We start from the raw sequence: 21,942 nt of genomic DNA, 5'->3' as shown, positions 1-21,942 counted from the left end.
TTTTCCTTTTTTGTCATATTTTGGCTTTTTCTATGTTTCTTGGGGGGTGGGGGGGATGGTCTGTTTTCTAATTCTATTTTTTTTTTGCATCAGTTTGTGTTAGTTTTTTTATTTGGGCTGTTTTTGAACTTCAAATATGTCTGTGTTGTCGTCACTTCCGGGTCTTCTCTTTACTTTTGTTCCTCTTCCGGGTGCATGAGTTTATAAGTTGGTTAACCCTTTCTATACCAAAGGGTTGATTTTAGAATTATGGCTCAGACCATTAATTTTGTGTCTTGGAATACTAATAGTTTAAATCATCCAATTAAACAAAAGAAGATTTTCAAAGTATTCCAAAGACTTAATGCTCATATCATTTTTGTACAAGAAACTCATGTGAGGAAGGAGGACAAATTTCGTTTTTTTAGACTTTGGCGGGGTCAACAGTATCACGCAAATTCGAATGCTAAAGTAAAAGGAGTTTCAATTTTTATTGACTCCTCTGTTCCATTTGTTCAACATGATATTTTTTCGGATCCGAATGGTAGATTTTTGTTAATTATGGGTTTACTTTGTAATAAAAAGGTTGGTTTGGTTAATGTTTATGCTCCAAATGTGGATTGTCCTGACTTTTTTAAGTCCTTATTTACCTCTTTACCCAATCTAAATGAATATAAGTTAATAATGGGTGGTGATTTTAATTGCTGTTTAAATCCTCTGATGGATAAATCTTTATCTATTCAGACTTTATCTAATAAGTCGGCCACTTGTACTAACTCTTTTTTGACTGACAATGGAGTTTTTGATATTTGGAGATTTCGGCATTCTAAAGACAAAGAGTTTTCTTTTTTCTCACATGTTTATCACTCTTATTCGAGAATTGATTATTTTTTTGTAGACTCCTGTTTTATTCCATTGGTAATCGGTTGTAACTATGATATTATAGCTATCTCTGATCATGCTCCATTATTACTTTCTATGAAATTTACGGATACAGCTTGCAAGACTCTGACTTTATAAAATTTATGGAGGAGCAGATTAACTTCTTCTTTTCAACTAATTCTACAAATGATATCTCCTGCGGAACACTTTGGGACACTTTTAAAGCGTATATACGTGGACAGATTATTTCTTATTCTGTTGGTTTGAGGAAACGTACTAAGATGGAAACTCTTTTATTGGTTGATAAAATTAAAGAGATTGATAAGAAATATTCGATTGCTCCTAGTCAGTAGCTTTACAAACAAAGGGTTGAACTTCAAATGGAACATAGTTTATTACTTACATCCTCGATTGAAAATCAATTAATGAAAACCAGATCTGATTTTTATATACCTAGTGATAAATTGGGTAAACTGTTAGCTAGTCAATTGAAGAATGCTTTGGTTAAACGTCAAATTGCTAAGATTTGTCAGCAGAATGGGGATCTGACAGTTAACCATGATGAGATAAATAAATCATTTCAAGATTTTTATACCTCCCTGTATCATTCCGAATTCCCTCATGATCATAATACCATGTGTGATTTTCTTGGGAAATTGAATTTTCCAAAATTATCATCAGATGATCTTTCAATATTAGAAACTCCTATTACGGATGCAGAAATTAAAGGGTTTATTTCCTTTATGAATTCTGGGAAAGCACCAGGTCCAGGTGGGTATACAGTAGAGTTTTTAAAATGTTTTTCCACTACTCTTTCTCCTTGGTTATGCAGGGTTTTTGAAGAAGCAATTAGATTGGGTAATCTGCCACAATCTTTTTAGAGCTTCCATTTCTTTAATATTGAAGAAAGATAAAGACCCTACTGACTGTGCATCCTATAGACCAATATCTTTAATGAATGTAGATTCCAAGATCTTTTCCAAGTTACTGGCATCCAGGCTGGAGAAGGTATTACCCCAAATTATTTCGGAAGATCAAAATGGTTTTATTAAAAATCACTATTTTTTTTCAATGTTATGAGACTATTAAATATCGTTTATACTCCTTCACATAGCACTTCAGAATGTGTCATTTCATTAGATGCTGAGAAAGCATTTGATAGAGTTGAATGGCCATACTTATTTACTGTGCTTGAGAAGTTTAATTTTAGTCTGACATTCATTTCCTGGATTAAACTGATATATCATACTCCAGTAGCCTCGGTGCTTACTAACAATCAAAGATCTCCCTTTTTTCGTTTATTTTGGGGTACTAGACAAGGCTGTCCTCTTAGTCCATTATTATTTGATATTGCTTTAGAACCCTTGGCAATTGCTATCAGAGAATCACAGAACATTTTTGGCATTAATCGTGGGACAGATATACATAAGCTATCATTATATGCAGATGATTTATTATTATTTATTTCTGATCCTGAGAAATCCATTCCTGCAGTTATATCATTGTTGGCTCAATTTAGTAATTTTTCCGGGTATAAATTAAATCTTAATAAGAGTGAATTGTTTCCTTTAAATAGACAGGTTCCAATTTATGGAAATTTACCTTATAAATTAGTTAATGACTCTTTTATTTACTTAGGGATTAAATCACAAAAAAACTATAAGGACATTTAGGATAAATATTTTACCCCTAATCGATCAGATTAAATGTTTGTTTACTAAATGGTCACCAGTATCTTTATCTCTGATAGGTCGGATTAATGCTATTAAGATGGTTATTTACTCAAGTTTTTATATATATTTCAAGCGGTACCAATTTTTATTCTGAAATCTTTTTTTGCTGATGTTGATTCAAAAATTTCCTCATATATATGGCAGAATAAAAATCCTAGATTAGGTAAAAAATATTTACAGAAGGCAAGGAAGGAAGGTGGATTGGCATTGCCTAATTTTAGATTTTATTATTGGGCAATTAATATCCGATATTTGATATGTTGGTTAAAGGATTGGGATATATCTTTTAGCCCTCATTGGGTGAACCTGGAAATTAAACCTGTACAAGGATTTTCATTGGGTTCTATTTTAGGGACTTCTCTTCCCTTTGCTCTTTCTAAATTGCCGAAACAAATTGACAACCCGATAGTTAAACATACTTTACGTATATGGTTGCAATTTTGGAAATTTTTTGGGTTGACTCAGTTTGTTTTAAATATTCCTATTGTATCCAATTGCTTTTTTTATCCTTCTATTATAGACCAAGCTTATTCAGCTTGGAAGACTAAAGGATTACTACGATTTTCTGATTTATTTTTGGATAATTGTTTTATGTCTTTTGAGCAATTATCTAATAAATATAATTTGCCTAGATTTCATTTTTTTAGTTATTTACAGATTAGGAATTTCTTAAATACTGTACTTCCTACTTTTCCAAATTTTGTGTCTTCAGGTATTTTGGAGAATTTATTTGAACTAAATCCTTCTCAGAAAGGGCTAATATCAAAACTTTACAATATAATTATGAAGATACATTCAGAGCCCTTCTATTCCTGAATATTCCTGAATTCAGTTCCTGAAGATGGAGAGTGGCTAATGTTGTCCCACTTTTCAAGAAGGGAGGGAAGGAGAAAACGGAGAACTATGTCAGTCGTGGGGAAGATGCTTGAGTCCATTATTAAGGACGAAATAGTGGCACATCTAGATGGCAGAAATAGGATTAGACCGAGCCAGCATGGATTTACCAAGGGCAAATCATGCTTGACTAATCTGTTGGAGTTTTTTGAGGGTGTAACAAGGATGTTAGATGAGGGTAAGCCAGATTTGTTGTGTACCTAGATTTTCAGAAGGTATTCGATAATGTGCCACATAGGAGATTGGTGAGTAAAATCAGAGCTCATGGCATTGGGGGCAGGGTTTCAACATGGATAGAAAGCTGGTTGGCAGATAGAAAGCAAAGGGTAGCAGTGAATAGGTGTTTCTCAGACTGGCTGGAGGTGACTAGTGGGGTACCACAGGGCTCTGTATTGGGACCACAGCTCTTTACGATTTATGTCAATGATTTAGATGAGGGCATTGAAAACTATATCAGCAAGTTTGCTGACGATACTAAACTGGGTGGCAGTGTGACATGCGAAGAGGACGTTAGGAGAATACAGGGAGACTTGGATAGGCTGAGTGAGTGGGCAGATACTTGGCAGATGTCATTCAATGTGAATAAATGTGAAGTTATCCACTTTGGAAGCTGGAACAAGAGGGCAGAGTATTGTCTGAACGGTGTCGAGTTAGGTAAGGGAGAAATGCAAAGAGACCTAGGAGTCCTAGTTCACCAGTCAATGAAGGTGAATGAGCAAGTGAAGAGGGCAAATTAATGGCAGTGAAGAGGGCAAATGGAATGTTGGCCTTTGTTACAAGGGGAATTGAATACAAGAGCAAGGATGTTCTTTTGCATTTGTACAGGGCCCTGGTGAGACCACACCTGGAATATTGTGTACAGTTTTGGTCTCCAGGTTTAAGGAAGGACATTCTGGCAATTGAGGAAGTGGAGCGTAGATTCACTAGGTTGATTCCTGGGATGGCAGGGCTGTCTTACGCAGAGAGATTGGAGAGATTGGGCTTGTACATGCTGGAATTGAGGAGATTGAGAGGGGATCTGATTGAAACGTTTAAGATAATTAAAGGATTTGATAGGATTGAGGCAGGAAATATGTTCCAGATGTTGGGAGAGTCCAGTACCAGAGGGCATGGATTGAGAATAAGTTATTTAAAACAGAGTTGAGGAAGAGCTTCTTCTCCCAGAGAGTTGTGGAGGTGTGGAATGCACTGCCTCGGAAGACGGTGGAGGCCAATTCTCTGGATGCTTTCAAGAAGGAGCTGGATAGATATCTGATGGATAGGGGAATCAAGGGATATGGGGACAAGGCAGGGACTGGGTATTGATAGTGAATGATCAGCCATGATCTCAGAATGGCGGTGCAGACTCGAGGGGCCGAATGGTCTACTTCTGCGCCTATTGTCTATAAGATTAAAAATGATTGGGAAAGAGAACTTAACCTTACTATCCCTATTGAGAATTGGGATAAAATTCTTCAATTAGTTAATACATCATCTATATGTGCTAAACATTCATTAATACAGTTTAAGGTTGTGCATAGGGCTCATATGTCCAAGGATAAATTGGCTCATTTTTATTCCTATATAAATCCTATTTGTGACAGATGTCATTCTGAGATAGTGTCTTTAGCTCATATGTTCTGGTTGTGTCCGCTTTTGAAAAAATATTGGAAAGACATTTTTGATATTATTTCTATGGTATCGAACATTGATTTACAACCTCATCCTATTACTGCAATTTTTGGTTTACCAATGATGGACTCACTCCATTTATCCTCTTCTGCTTGTCGAATGATTGTATTTCTTACATTAATGGCTAGAAGATCTATTTTGTTGAATTAGAAAGAAATTAATCCTCCTACCGTATTTCATTGGTTTTCTCAAACTATGTTATGTCTAAATTTAGAAAAAAATAGAAGTGTTGTATTTGATACTTCTATTAAATTTGGAAAGATATTTATTCAATATTTATTCATTTATTCAATATTTTCATATGATGTAATATGACCCTGTTCCAAGCCTATTTGTTTTTCCAGTTTCGATTTTATATATGTTGAAAGGATCGGAGTTGACGACACTGACGATTTTGTATTTTTGTGAGATATTATAAACAGCCCTTTTTTCCCATTTTTTCTTTTTCTCTTTTTTCTTTTTTTGTTTTTTTCCTTATTAGTTATTAGATTATTAGATTAGTTTTTTTTGCAAATTTCTTTTTCTTTTTCTTTTTTCTGTTTTTTTTAATATATATTATGATATACCTAGGTTTGCCTTGTTTATTTGTTACTTGTATCGTCCATGATTTGGGAATACTCATTTATACTGTAACCATTGCTTATGTATTCTTTCATGTTCAGTTGAAATGTGTATGTTTGTAATCCCATTATCTATGTATCAATTTTATTTTGTTGATATTAATAATAATAATAAAAAGATTGAAAAAGAAAAAAAAAGAAATAAATCTAAGATAGTGAGCAGTAAAGATGTCAGGAAGGATAGGCAGGTGATGGGGCAAATTTGTAGCCATTGGGATGAGTTGCAGTGCAATCAATGCAAAAAGTACCAAATACTGGACTTAAGGTGTTGTACTTAAATGCACGCAGCATAAGGAATAAGGTGGATGATCTTGTTGTACAGTTACAGATTAGCAGGTATGAAATTGTGGCCACCACTGAGATGTGGCTAAAGGATGCATGTCTCTGGGAGCTGAATGTCCAAGGATACACGGTGTATTGGAAGGATAGGCAGGTAGGCAGAGGGGGTAGTGTGGCTTTATTGGTAAGAAATGATATTAAATCATTAGAAAGAGTTGACATTGGATCAGAAGGTACAGAATCTTTATGGGTTGAGCTAAGAAATCACAGGGGTAAAAGGAACCTGATAGCAGTTATCTACAGGCCTCCTAACAGCTGCAGTGATGTGGACTACACATTACAACAGGAAATAGGCTTGCCAGAAGGGCAATGTTATGATAATTGTAGGGGATTTTCACATGTGAGTGGATTGGGAAAATCAGCTTGGCACTGGATCTCAAGAGAGAGAATTTGTAGAATGTCTATGAGATAGCTTTTTAGAACAGCTTGTTGTTGAGCCCACAAGGGGATTGGCTGTACTGGATTGGGTATTGTGTAATGAACCAGAGGTGAATAGAGAGATTGAGGTCAAGGAGCCCTTAGGAGAGAGTGATCATAACATGATTGAGTTCACTGTGAAATTTGAGAAAGAGAAGCCAAAATCCGATGTGTCGGTATTTCAGTGGAATAAAGGAAATTACAGTGGCATGAGAGAGGAACTGGGCAAAGTTGACTGCAAAGGAACACTAGCAGGAAGGAAGGCAGAGCAGCAGTGGCTGGAGTTTATGCGAGAAGTGAGGAAAGTGCAAGACAGATATATTCCAAAGAAGAAGAAATTTTCGAATGGAAAAGGATGCAACTGTGGCTGACAAGAGAAGTCAAAGCCAAAGTAAAAGCAAAAGGGAGGGCATATGAGGAAGCAAAAGTTAATGGGAAGACAGAGGATTGGGAAGATTTTAAAAACTTACAAAAGGAAACTAAGAAGGTCATTAAGAGGGAAAAGATGAACTATGAAAGGAAGCTAGCAAATAATATCAAAGAGGATACTAAAAGCTTTTTCAAGTATATAAAGATTAAAAGACAGAGAGCCTGTGACTAGTGGCATGCCACAGGAATCAGTGCTGGGTCCATTGTTATTCGTCATCTACATCAATGATCTGGATGATAATGTGGTAAATTGGATCAGCAAATTTGCTGATGATACAAAGATTGGAGGTGTAGTGGACAGTGAAGAAGGTTTTCAAAGCTTGCAGAGGGATTTGGACCAGCTGGAAAAATGGGCTGAAAAATGGAAGATGGAGTTTAATACAGACAAGTGTGAAGTATTGCACTTTGGAAGGAAAAAAAACAAGGTAAATGGTAGGGCACTGAAGAGTGCAGTAGAACAGAGGGATCTGGGAAGACAGATACAAAATTCCCTAAAAGTGGCGTCACTCATAGGGTAGTAAAGAGAGATTTTGCTACATTGGCCTTTATAAATCAAAGTATTGAGTATAAGAATTGGAATGTTGTGGTGTGGTTGTATAAGGCATTGGTGAAGCTGAATTTGGAGTATTGCGTGCAGTTATGGTCTCGGAATTACAGGAAGGATATTAATAAGGTTGAAAGAGTGCAGAGAAAGTTTACAAGGATGTTGCCGGGACTTAGGAAACTGAGTTAAAGAGAAAGATTGAATAGGTTAGGATTTTATTCCCAGGAGTGTAGAAGAATGAAGGGATATTTGATAGAGGTATATAAAATTATGATGGGTATAGGTATAGTGAATGCAAGCAGGCTTTTTCCACTGAGGTTAGGGGAGAAAAAAAACCAGAGGACATGAGTTAAGAGTGAAGGAGGAAAAGTTTAAAGGGAATATTGAGGGGGGGGGAGGTTTCACACAGAGTTGTGGGAGAGTGGAATGAGCTTCCAGATGAAGTGCTAAATGCGGGCTCACTTTTAACACTTAAGAAAAACCTGGACAGGTACGTGAATGAGAGGTGTATGGCGGGATATGGTCCATGTGCAGGTCAGTGGGAATAGGCAGAAAAATGGTTTGGCACAGCCAAGAAGGGTCAAAAGGCCGGTTTCTGTGCTGTAATATTCTATGGTTCTATGGTTCGAGGTGAGAGTAGATATAGGACCAATAGAAAATGATGCTGGAGAAATTGTAATGGGAGATAAGGGGATGACAGAGGAACTGAATGAGTATTTTGCATCAGTCTTCACCAAGGAAGACATCAGCAATATACCGGACACTCAGGGTGTCAGGGAAGAGAAGTGTGCACAGTCACAATTACGACAGAGAAAGTGCTCAGGAAGCTGAATAGTCTAAGGGTAGATAAATCTCCCGGACCAGATGGAATGCACCCTCGTGTTCTGAAGGAAGTAGCTGTGGAGACAGTGGAGGCATTAACAATGATCTTTCAAAAGTCAATAGGTTCTGGCATGGTTCCGGAGGACTGAAAGATTGCAAATGTCACTACGCTATTTAAAAAGGAGGCAAGGAAGCAAAATGGAAATTATAGACCTGTTAGCTTGACATTGGTGATTGGGAAGTTGTTGGAGTCAATTGGCAAGGATGAGGTTATGGAGTACCTGGAGACATATGACAAGAAAGGCAGAACTCCACATGATTTCCTTAAAGGAAAATACTGCCTGACAAACCTATTGCAATTTTTTGAGGAAATTACAAGTAGGTTAGACAAGGGAGATGCAGTGGATGTTGTGTATTTGGATTGTCAGGCCTTTGACAAGGTGCCGCACATGAGGCTCCTGAACAAGATAAGAGCCTGTGGAATTACAGGTAAGTTATATACATGGATAGAGCATTGGCTGATTGACAGGAAACAAAAGTGGGAATAAAGGGACCCATTCTGGTTGGCTGCTGGTTACCAGTGGTGTTCCACAGGGGTCCGTGTTCATGCTGCTCCTTTTTACGTTGTATGTCAACGATTTAGATTATGGAATAGATGGCTTTGTGGCTAAGTTTTCTGATGATACAAAGATAGGTGGCGGGGCCAGTAGTGCTGAGGAAACAGAGAATCTGCAGAGAGACTTGGATAGATTGGGAGAATGGGCAAAGAAGTGGCAAATGAAATACAATGTTGGAAAGTGTATGGTCATGCATTTTGGTAGAAGAAATAAGCCGGCAGACTATTATTTAAATGGGGAGAGAATTCAAAGTTCTGAAATGCAACGGGACTTGGGAGTCCTCATGCAGGATACCCTTAAGGTTAACCTCCAGGTTGAGTCAGTAGTGAAGAAGGCAAATGCAATGTTGGCATTCATTTCTAGAGGAATAGAGTATAGGAGCAGGGATGTGATGTTGAGGCTCTATAAGGCACTGGTAAGAGCTCACTTGGAATACTGTGTGCAGTTTTGGGCTCCTTATTTAAGAAAGGATGTACTGGCATTGGAGAGGGTTCAGAGAAGATTCACTAGAATGATTCTGGGAATGAGAGGATTGACATACAAAGAATGTTTGTCCACTCTTGGACTGTACTATGAGGTCCCCCCTCATAGAAACATTTCAAAATTTGAAAGGCATGGACAGAGTGGATGTGGCAAAGGTGTTTCCCATGGTGGGGGAGTCTAGTACGAGAGGGAATGACTTAAGGATTGAAGGGTGCCCATTCAGAACAGAGATGCAAAGAATTTTTTTTAGTCAGAGGGTGGTGAATCTATGGAATCTGTTGCCATTGGCAGCAGTGGAGGCCAAATCATTGGGTATATTTAAGGCAGAGATTGATAGGTATCTAAGTAGTCTGGGCATCAAAGGTAATGGTGAGAAGGAAGGGGAGTGGGACTAAATGGGAGAATGGATCAGTTCATGATAAAATAGCAGAGTAGACTCAATGGGCCAAATGGCCGGATTCTGCTCGTTTGTCTTATGGTCTTAAATGCTTTGAAGAACATGTACTCTTTGATATTACACAACTGAAGTATTTTGATTACTCTGTAACATAGATATCCCAAGTTTTCTGCCTCTGAATTTTCAGATTTAATAATTCTAAATGTGTGCTTTAGAATCAAAGGGGAGGATTGTTGGAATCAGTTGTTTTTCATGTCTTAACAAGGTTTTTAGCAAGACTACTTTAACGATATAACAATTACAGCACAGAAACAGGCTATCTTGACCCTACTAGTCTGTGCTGAACGCTTACGCTCTCCTAGTCCCACCGACCTGCACTCAGCCCACAACCCTCCATTCCTTTCCAGTCCATATACTTATCCAATTTTACTTTAAATGACAATATTGAACCTGCTGGAAGCTCATTCCACACAGCTATCACTCTCTGAGTGAAGAAGTCTCCCCTCGTGTTACCCCTAAAGTTTTGCCCCCTAAATCTCAACTTGTGTCCTCTTGTTTGAATCTCCCCCACTCTCAATGGAAAAAGCCTATCCATGTCCACTCCATCTATCTTTGCAAGGGGGGTCATAGGATCAGGAGAAGTAGAGTCTGTGTGGATAGAACTGAGGAACAGTAAGGGCAAAAAGACCCTAATGGGTGTTGTCTACAGGCCACAAAACAGTAGCATGGATATCGGGTGCAAGTTGAATAGGGAGTTAACATTGGCATGTGGCAAAGGTAATGCCGCAGTAGTTATGGGGGATTTCAACATACAGGTGAACTGGGAGAATCAGGTTGGTGCTGGACCCCAGGATAGGGAGTTTGTAGAGTGCCTACGGGATGCATTCTTGGAACAGCTGGTACGAGAGCCGACCAGGGACAAGGCTATTCTGGATTTAGTCTTGTGTAATGAACAGGATGTGATAAACGATCTTGAAGTAAAGGAGTCATTAGGAGGTAGTGACCATAATATGATAAGTTTTTATCTGCAATTTGAGATGGATAAGGGCAGATCAGAGGTGTCAGTGTTGCAGTTGAACAGGGGAAACTATGGAGCCATGAGGGAGGAGCTGGCCAAAGTTAACTAGACAGATATCCTACCAGAAAAGACAGTGGAACAGTAATGGCAGGTATTCTTGGGAATAATGCACAAGGTGCAAAATCAGTTCATCCCCCGGAGAAGGAAGGATTCAAAGGGGGGAAAGGGGCCACAGTGGTTGACAAAGGAAGTCAGAGATTGCATAGGATTTAAAAAAAAAAGGAAGTATGACAGAGCTAAGGTGAGTGGAAGGACAGATGATTGGTAAGTTCTTAAGGAACAACAGAACTTAACTAAAAAGGCAATACGGGGAGAAAAAATGAGGTATGAACGCAAGCTAGCCAGGAATATAAAGGAGGATAGCAAAAGCTTTTTTTAGGTATGTTAAGAGAAAGAAGATAGTTAAGAACAATGTTGAAACCTTAAAGAATGAATTGGGTGAAATTGTTATGGGAAACAGAGAAATGGCAGAAGAATTTAATAAGTACTTTAGATCTGTCTTCACAAGGGAAGACACAAGCAAACTCCCAGATGTATGGATGGGCCAAGGACATAGGGTAACAGAGGAAATGAAACAGATTGGCATTAGGAAGGAAATGGTGATGAGTAGACTGATGGGACTGAAGGTTGACAAATCCCCAAGTCCAGATGGTCTGTATCTTGAGAAGGTGGCCCCGGAAATTGCGGATGCATTGGTAATCATTTTCCAATGTTCTTTAGATTCAGGATCAGTTCCTGCAGATTGGAGATTGGCTAATGTTATCCCACTTTTTAAGAAAGGGGGGGGGGAGAAAACAGAGAACTATCATCCTGTCAGCCTAACATCAGTAGTGGGGAAGATGCTAGAGTCCATTATTAAAGATGAAATAGTGGCATATCTAGATAGCAGTGATAGGATTGGGCCGAGCCAGCATGGATTTATCAAGGGCAAATCATGCTTGACTGATATATTGGAGTTTTTCGAGGATGTAATCAGGAAGTTGGACAAGGGAGATCCAGTGGATGTAGTGTACCTCGATTTTCAGAAGGCATTTGATAAGGTCCCACATAGGAGATTGGTGGGTAAAATCAGAGCTCATGGCATTGGGGGGAAGATATTGACATGCATAGAAAACTGGTTGGCAGATAGAAAGCAAAGGGTAATGGTGAATGGGTGTTTCTCGGAATGGCAGGTGGTGACAAGTGGGGTGCCACAGGGCTCGGTATTGGGACCACAGCTGTTTACAATTTACATCAACGATTTAGATGAAGGCATTGAGAGTAACATCAGCAAGTTTGCTGATGATACTAAGCTGGGTGGCAGTGTGACATGTGATGAGGATGTTAGGAGAATTCAGTGTGACTTGGATAGGCTGAGTGAGTGGGCAGATACTTGGCAGATGATGTTTGATGTGAATAAGTGTGAGGATATCCACTTTGGGAGTAAGAACAGGAAGGCAGATTATTATCTGAATGGTGTAGAGTTAGGTAAGGGAGAAATACAAAGAGATCTAGGAGTCCTTGTTCATCAGTCACTGAAGGTGAATGAGCAAGTGCAGCAGGCAGTGAAGAAGGCTAATGGAATGTTGGCCTTTATTAAAAAGGGAATTGAGTACAAGAGCTAGGAAATCCTTCTGCATTTGTACAGGGCCCTGGTGAGACCACACCTGGAGTATTGTGTACAGTTTTGGTCTCCAGGGTTAAGGAAGGACATCCTGGCTATAGAGGAAGTGCAGCGTAGATTCACGGGGTTAATTCCTGGGATGTCCGGACTGTCTTACGCAGAGAGGTTAGAGAGACTGATCTTGTACACGCTGGAATTAAGGAGATTGAGAAGGGATCTGATTGCAACTTATAAGATTATTAAGGGATTGGACAAGGTAGAGGCAGGAAATATGTTCCAGATGCTGGGAGAGTCCAGTACCAGAGGGCATGGTTTGAAAATAAGGGGTAGGTCATTTAGGACAGAGTTAAGGAAAAACTTCTTCTCCCAGAGAGTTGTGGGGGTCTGGAATACACTGCCTCGGAAGGCAGTGGAGGCTAATTCTCTGGATGCTTTCAAGAAGGAGCTAGATAGGTATCTTATGGATAGGGGAATCAAGGGATATGGGGACAAGGCAGGAACCGGGTATTGATCGTAGATGATCGGCCATGATCTCAGAATGGCGGTGCAGGCTCGAAGGGCCGAATAGTCTACTTCTGCACCTATTGTCTATCCTCTTACAGAGAGAGGAGGGCGGAGCAGGTTGATGGACAGCTGTTGTCCAACATGGGGAGATAAATACCAGGTCAGCTGCTGGACCCAGACACACACGGTTTTGGAGACTGGCTGAGCTTATTGTGCCCACAGGAAGGTGGGATTTTGGAGGATCATTCAGGAGAATCAATCAGTGGCTCTCACAGTGCAAAAAAGGTGTGACCAGTGGGGAGTTATTTGTGTGTCCAAATAACCCTGGCCTGGGTTGATAATTCCACCACGGAAGAACGGTCGCCTTGTTTTGTGGTCACATTTGGTGACTTTAAAGGAAGAGGGTAGAGGAAAGTTTGAAACAGAAGAAACCTAGTGAAAAAGAGGTCACTGTTTGGACTCTCTCCTCTGTAGCCCGTAAGGGTGAGTTTGAGTTCCATTTGAATACAAAGGTGTGACTGTCATGTAGCTAATCCACAGGAGTGGGTTCTCTGGTGAGGGGGAAACCTTTGTGATTACCACTTGTGTGTTACCCTTGTTTGGGTGTGGTAGTTCACTGAAGAAAGGCACCCCTGTGGCAAATAACTGTTGGAGTTATTTCGTATGTCGTGGAACTGGATAAGTGGCTATCATAGTTGAGAGTGTGGGGTAACCTTGTGTGGAAACTACCTGTGTGTGATAATCCTTGCCTGGGTTGGTAGTTTTACCACTTGAAGATGGTACCTCAGTGATAAGCTACTGTTGGTGATAATCCATACGTGGACTCTGTTTGAGTATCCTGTGGCCACCACTTTGGGATGACCCATAACTGAATTCGGGTGTGGTACCACTTGTGTTGAAAAGGATATTCATTGAAGATCACTGTCGGTGATACTTCATGTACTGAGTGGAACAACTCCAGAGATAAAACCTACTGCTATTGTTATTTTGGAATATCAATATACTTGCCTTCTCACAAAATATGCCATTGGATTACAAATCTCTCTCTCTTTACCAACAACAGTAACCTTGTGCATTGAACTGACCTTTCTTACATATCAGCATTAGACTGTACCCATCCACCCCTAGGTTTGAAAGAGCCTAGTTTTGTTCCTATTTCCACACTTATGTACATATATATCATTGCTAACCTGTTGGATATATTTGCGATTATAGTGCTGTATTGCGTAGTTTACTAATAAACACTATTAGTTTATAGCAATACCAGACTCCAATGCGTTTCCCATTTCTGCTGGTTCTTTAACCCATCACAGGGTACGTGACAGTGATGTACTTGCCATTTTATACACTGAGTGAGTTCACAACAATTATGTTAGTAGCTGTATGTACCCCCTCCACCTCTGCTAATTGCATTGCATGAGCTCTACAGCACCATCAGTGCCATTCTAACCAAATAAACAGTCCTGCCTAAATTCCACCAGTATGTTATTTTGCTACAAGAAGTGAAAATATACTAGACTGGTTTATACTAACATACCAGATGCATACAAAGCAGTTTCCCGGCCTGGGCTCTTAGATCACTTATCTGTTACATTAATTCCAGCATACAAACCACTGATGAAATGGGCCAAACCAGTTCTAAAGGTTCCTAGACCAACTCCTTAGTCACACATTAAACTGCATTATCTTGCTAGTTTTGGCCTCATTAGCACGTGGCACGGTTAACAATCCTGAGATTACAACCATGGAAGTTGTAATCTAGCACCTAACTTTAATTTAGCAGCTAACTCCCTGAAATCCCAATGCAGAACCTCAATCAAGTTCAACATAAGCTTCAGAACAAATGTATAATTTTTAACAAGGCCGATACCAGGCTTAAGAATTTAAGGCTGAACTCTGAAATTTCAGACAATATTCAGCTCAAAATTTTATCTCACATTTACACCATTTTCTCTGTTTCCTCTTCTGGAAATGTCAGATTCAATCCAGTTCTTATTTTGATCATTGTCTGATCAAAATTATTATCTCACAGAATAGTTATATATGGAATGAGAACGTTCAGCCTGTTGAGCCCATATGAGAAATCCAACTCGGCTTACTGCCCCATGCTCTCTGGGTAGCCTTACAATTTATTTCCCTTCATATCCTTACCCGTAATGAATGCTCTAATTGAATTTGTCACCACCACTCCCTTAGGCAGTACATTCTGGATCCTAACATCGCTCACCATAAGAAAGCTTTCTCCGTTGTCACATTACTTGTGATTGTTTGCACCTGAATGTCCAATCACGTTCAATGGTCTTTGTTCCTTTCTCTGCGCTTTCTGATTTTACATATTTGAATAGATCCTTTCATCACCTTCCAAGAACAATTTCAGCCTCTCAAATCAGTACATCTAACGAGAGGAAATTTCCAGTTTCTGGGCCCTGAGTGCTTAGAAGATTATGACTGGCTTCTCAGCAATTTCCTTCTTTACTGCCCTTAGTAAACTAGGGTTTATTCCTTTGAGGCCAGATAATTCAAGCAGGTGTTTTCCAGTCTAACCCAATCCCAGTTACCATTTTCATTTTGAATAGAGATGTAAAAATATGATTCAACAGCTTTCCTGACATGGATAAAACAACAGTCTTAAGAGAATATGGAAATGAAGCTCATGTGAATTAGCAAGTAGTATCAAAGAATGGCCATAAAGAATAAAGGTCCTGCAGAGCTATGAGTATGATATTTTTGAATCACCTTCTACTTTTTGATTTTCCATTTGTTTCTGGATTTTGACTCTCAATTCCCATCAACTTCATCTCTGTTTGGGGTTTTTCCTGTCAAGTACAAGTAAACATTTTCATTTGTAAATGTTTATGACAAAAACAAAAAGTGCAGATGATAGAAAATATAACATCAAATGTATTTCTGACTGAACCACTTAAATCTGTAAAGTGACAGGGATCATTTCTGTTCACTCTTTCCAAGCCTAATTATTTCTCTCCACCTCAAGAAACCTTCCCACAGTTACCGTTGTTCTGTGCCAGAGACAGTCACTCTCATACCCATAATTCTACAAACTTGTTATGCAGTTTTGGCATGACATTGCATTCAATGCCAATACAGTGCAATTGCCAAGTATCTTTTTGATTAGTTTATCTGCTCTTTCTCTAACTTTGGATGTTTTGGGGCATTCATCCCAAGTACTTTTGTCCTTAAATATGAATAGAAAATGCTTGAAATACTCAGTAAGTTAGGAAGTATCTGTGGAGACAAAAAGAAAACCAATGTTTCAGAATGATAAAAGGTAAAAATAACAAATGCAGAGAATCCTGGTTTTCAAGAGATATTGAGGCCCTGGTTAAGAGAAAAAAGGAGGTGCTTAAAGGATATAGGCAAGTAGGAAAAAGATTAGCTGTCTTGCAATAAATGCAAGAGAATACTTAAGAAATTAGGAAGACTAAAAGAAGGCATGAAGTCACTCTAGCAGACAAGCTGAAGGAGATTACAAAGGATTGCTAGTGACAAAATTGGATCTCTGGTAGACCAGAATGGTAATCCATGTGTGGAGCCAAAACAGATGGGGAAGATCTTAAATGTATTCTTTGCATCTGTATTTACTCAGGAAATGGACACAGAGTCTATAGAAGTGAGCCAAAGCAAAATCAACTTCATGGTCCCTATACAGATTACAGAGGAGGAAGTGTTTGCTGTCTTGAGGCAAATTAGGGGCAAATTGAGGCAAGCCCTGACAAGGTGTTCCCTCGGACTCTGTGGGAGGGAAGTGCAGGAAGTGCAGGGACCCAAGCAGAGATACATATTTAGATCATCCTTAGTGACAAATGAAGTACTGGAGGATTGGAGGATAGCCAATGTTGTTCCAGTATTTAAGAAAGGCTCTTAAAGTAAACCTGGAAATTATAGGCCACTGAGCCTGACATGAGTGGGAAAGTTACTGGAAGGTATGCTAAAGGACAAAAAAATTATTATTTAGATTGACACGGACTGATTATAAGTGACTAAGTCATGTCTAACTGATCTTACATGGACTATCTAGAAAAATGGCAGATGGAATTTAATGCAGACAAGTGTGAAGTATCGCACTTCAGTCCATAATCAGAGGTAAACAGGGTCACAAAAACGCCTGTGGCACATTGGCCTTTATAAATCAAAGTATTGAGTACAGGAGATGGGATATTAAGATTACATCAGATGTTGGTGAGGCCTAATTTGGAGTATTGTGTGCTGTTTTGATCACCTACCTAGAAAAAGATGTAAATAAGGTTGAAAGCTTACAGAGAAAATTTACAAGGATGTTGCCAGGATTGGAGGACCTGAGTTATAAGGAAATATTGAATTGGTTATGATTTTATTCCTTAGATCATGGAAGATTAAGGGGAAATTTGATGCATATAAAATTCTGAGGGGTATAGATAGGGTACATGCAAGCAACACACACAGAATGCTGGAGGAACTCAGCAGGGCAGGCAGCATCGATGGAAAAGAGTAGACACTTCAACGTTTCGGTCCAAGACCCTTCATCAGGACTGGAAAAAAGATAAGGAGTCAGGAGTAAGAAAGTGAGGGGAGGGGAGGAAGAACCACAAAGTGATAGGTCATACAGGTGGGGTGGGGGAGGTAGGGGTGAAGTAAAGAGCTGGGAAATTGATGGGTGAAAGAAATACCTGGCTGGAGAAGGAGGAATCTGATAGGAGGACAGAAGACCATGGAAGAAAGAAAAGTGGGAGGAGCACCAGAGGGAAGTGACAGGCAGATAAGGAGATAAAGTGAGAGAGAGGAATGGGGAATGGTGAAGGGGTTGGGGGCATTACTAGAAGATCAAGAAATCAATGTTCATGCCACCAGGTTAAAGGCTACTCAGACAGAATGCTGTATAAGGTATTGCTCCTCCAACCTGAGTGTGGCCTCTCATCGTGACAGTAGAGGAGGCCGTGGACTGACATGTCGGAATGGGAATGGGAAGTGGAAGATCCCACTTTTTCTGGCGGACGGAGCCTCGGTGCTCAGTGAAGCAGTTTCCCAATCTGTGTGGGGTCTCACTGATATAGAGGCTACACTGGGAGCATCAGATACAATAGATGACCCCAATAGACTCACAGATGACGTGTCGCTTCACTTGGAAGGAATGTTTGGGGCCTAATAGTAGTGAGAGAGGATTGTGAGAGTGTGGAATGAGCTGTCAGCGCAAGTAAAACATGCAAATTTGATTTCAACATTTAAGTTTGTTTAGGTACATGGATGTAGTGGTACAGAGGGCTATGGTCCTGGTCCAGGTCAATGGGAGTAGGTAGTTTAAATGGTTCAGTAAGGGCTAGATGGGCTGAAGAGCCTGTTTCTGTACTTTACCTTTCTATGACTGGAAAATTGCAAATGTTACTATACTCATTCGGAAGACATGGAAGTAAAAGACAAGAAATTATTTGTTGGCTGCGAAGCTGTCGGTATCCACTATTAAGGATGAAATTTTGGGATACTTGAAGGCACGTGATAAACTCGGCCAAAGTCAGCATTGTTTCCTCAAAAAGAAATATTCCCTAATAATCTCTTATAAATAATGTCTTCCAACATGTATGGAGACAGGCAGAACTGGTCGATGATAACCATGCATTAAAATTAACTACACACACAAAATGCTGGAGGAATTCAGCATGCCAGGGATCATCTATGGTGTGTTATTTGTATTTCCAGCATCTGCAGATTTTCTCCTATTTATGATTGAAAATTGGCCGACTGGCAGGAGACAGAAGGTGTAAATTAAGGGGTCTTTTCTGTTTGATTGCTGTTCTGCAGGGGTCAGTGCTGTGACGGCTTTTCACACTATATGTCAATTACTTCAGATGATGGAACTGATGGGTCATTGACCAAGTTTTCAGTCAATTCAAAGATAGACGGAGGAGCATATGGTGTTGAGGAAGTACAATGTCAGCAGAATGACTTAGAAAGATTTGGAGAATGTGCAAATAAATGGCAGATGGAATATAATGTAGGCAAGTGCATGCTCATGTACTTTGATAGAAGGAATAACAATGTCAACTATTTTCCAAATGGAGGGCAAATTCAGAAATCAGAGATACATAAGCAATTGGGAGTGCTCATGCAGGATGACACATAGCGCAATTAGAGATTGTTCATACGATGTTGTGGGCATCACTGAGCCATGGCTGAAAGAAAGTCATAGTTAGAAGTTCAACATCAAAGGATATACTTTGTATAGAAAGGACAGACAGGAAGGCATTGGTGGTGGTGTGGCTCTGTTGGTAAGAGATAGAATTATGTATTTAGAAAGAGCTGACATAATGCTAGAGAATATTGTACCTTTGTGGATGGAGTTAAGAAACTGCAAACCATTACGGGAATCATATACAGGCCTCTTTTTCATATACGCTGCATGGCCTCCTGAGTTTCTCCAGCATTTTGTGAGTGTTGCTTTGTTTTTCCAGCATCTGCAGATTTTCTCGTGTTTGTGAAAAACAAAAGACCATCCAAACACCCAGTGTGAGGAAGAGGGAGAAAAAAAAATCAAATCGTGCAAACAATAAAAGCAGGCAAACAGCATTCAGAACTGAAGTTGACAATGCCAGGAATCACTGCAGTCATTCCAGCAGACCACAGCCTCAGTCCAGCTTATAAACAAGCAAACCCCGTGGAACTGCGAACCGAATCGTATCCACCTTGACCGACCATTTCAATCTGCCCAGCGCTTAAATCATCCAAACCTCAGGTCATTCCTTGCCTATGGGCTCAGGCTCCACAGCCTTGATATGGCCAGTACCCATCCTTACCAATTCGGCTCAGCTCTTAAATCAAACAAACCTTGGAATTTTCCTTGCCTTGCCTTGTCTCTGCTGCATCAAATTTCCCAACCCTTCCCAATTTGGCTTGGCTCTTAGATTGATCAAACTTTGCACCTTTCCTCACCTTGTTTCACCTCACCTCAGCTCTATCTGAATTGACTCAGACTCCTTCCTGGAACTGCTGCAATCATCCTGCGCAAGAAAAACTCCAGTCACACTGCAAAAATGCCTTATCGTACAGGCAATTCAGTTCAGCTTGAAAAGGGAAGCCACAGGCTACTGTTTGCAATGATCAGTGTGAAGAATGAAGTATTTAGTTGCTTTCTTTGTTTCACTGGCCATCAGCACATTGTCATTTTAACCGGTTAGCAGTGCCATCTTAAACCAATGCTTATGGAGTATAGAAAATCGAAGAGAACACTGAAGAGAGAAGTTAAGAGGGCTAAAAGGTGTCATGAGTTTGACCTAGGGGACAAGGTGAAGAAGAATCCTAAAGGGATTCTACAGGTACGTTAAAAGCAAAAGGATTGCAAAGGACAAAATTGGTCCTCTGGAAGATCAGAATGTCAATCCATGCACTGTGCCAGAAGAGATGAAAGAGATCTTAAATGAATTTTTTTTGCATCTGCATTTACTCAGGAAATGGACACAGAGTCTATAGAAGTACTGTATATGCCATGGTATTTATTTAGTTATCGAAAGACAGCACGGAATAGGACATATCAGACTTTTGACCCGTGCTGCCCAGCAATCCCCCAATTTAAACCAAGCTTAATCAAGGGACAACTTAATCACAACCAATTAGCAAGAAAAGAGCATGACCTGAATAGTGGGGGTCCTTGATGATAAATGCTGCTTTCCTGCGACAACGCTCCATGTAGATGTGATCAATGGTGTGGAGGGGCTTTGCCTGTGATAGACTGGGCTGTATCCACAGCTTTTTTTTGGATTTTCAGTTCAAGGGCATTGGCATTTCCATACCAGGCTGTGATGCAGCCATTCAATATACTCTCCACCACATATCTATAGAGGTTAGTCAAAGTTACAGATGCCATGCCGAATTTTCGCAAACTCCTTGGAAATAGAGACACTGCCATGCTTTCTTTAAAGGGTTTAAACTAATTTAGCAGTAGTCTTACCCTAGAAAGGGGCACGAGACAGGGTTGTGCATGGTCACCGCCTCTTCGCATTATATCTGGAACCATTAGATCAATACATCAGACAAAATTAAGATATCAGGGGAATTACTATTAAAGGGACAGAGCATAAATTGGCTTGTTACGCGGATGACATTTTTATCTATCTAGGGCAACCAACATACTCTTTACCTAAATTGATGCAATCCTTTGAACAATATGGTCAATTATCAGGATACAAGATCAACATAGATAAAACCCAATTACTTTCATATTACTATAGCCCACCAAGAGAAATTGAAAGTAGATATCCCTGGGCATGGCACACAGAGTCTTTCAAATATTTGGGCATCATTATGCCAAAAGATTTGGCAAAATTATCAGAATGTAATTATTAGCCTTTATATAAAAAAAATTAAGGAAGATGGAACCTGATTCCTTTTTTCAGTCTCAGTTCAAGGGTATATTAAAATGAATATACTGCCCAGACTGTTATATCTCTTTCAGACCCTACCAATAGAGATTAATCAAAATCAATTCAATGAATGGAACAAGATGTATATGGGTCAATGATTATGTTGTAAAATAAGATCACTCCCTATTGTACATAGTTTTTTCCTTTTGCTTGTTTTTTCTCTCCACTTTTTTCTTTAAGTTTATACCTCAGATAAATACTATGTGGAGATTTGTGACATACATGTTTATATGATATATATGTACAATGTCTGAAGTACATCTTATGGAAATGTTTGTTTGATGATGAACTTCAATAAAAAAAAAATAAATTACAAAAAATAAACTAATTTGGCAGGAGGATGAGAACCAGAGTGACAGCACTGAGGATGACGTAGTTGGTTTACAAACACAGGCAGTGTGCAGCGATACTGCTAGCAAGGAGAGGCTGATGTTTGGAAAAAATTGCAATGTGTTGCAATGCAAGTATGAATACAGGACTGAGGGTGTTAGATTTGAATGTACACAGTATACAAAATAAGGTAGA

At 39.5% G+C, this 21,942-nt stretch overlaps 1 protein-coding gene across 7 annotated transcripts in view; it reads right to left on the bottom strand.

Annotated features, from left to right (window-relative positions):
• The window catches only part of LOC132404568 (microtubule-associated protein 9-like), a 226,389-nt gene that overhangs the window by 88,101 nt on the left and 116,346 nt on the right, over positions 1–21,942 (bottom strand). For 6 of the 7 annotated variants that reach the window (XM_059988795.1, XM_059988794.1, XM_059988793.1 and 3 more), the window contains one exon: positions 15,749–15,828. In XM_059988795.1, coding sequence (XP_059844778.1) covers positions 15,749–15,828 — 80 coding nt within the window. Of the gene's footprint in view, positions 1–15,748; positions 15,829–19,327; positions 19,444–21,942 lie in introns of those variants that run through there. The other variant, XM_059988799.1, reaches the window with a different exon arrangement.

This window comes from Hypanus sabinus, chromosome 14 (assembly GCF_030144855.1).
Source record: "Hypanus sabinus isolate sHypSab1 chromosome 14, sHypSab1.hap1, whole genome shotgun sequence".
NCBI lineage: Eukaryota > Metazoa > Chordata > Chondrichthyes > Myliobatiformes > Dasyatidae > Hypanus > Hypanus sabinus.
The sequence above is the reverse complement of the archived record's forward strand: the minus strand, read 5'-3'. Positions and strand labels throughout refer to the sequence as shown.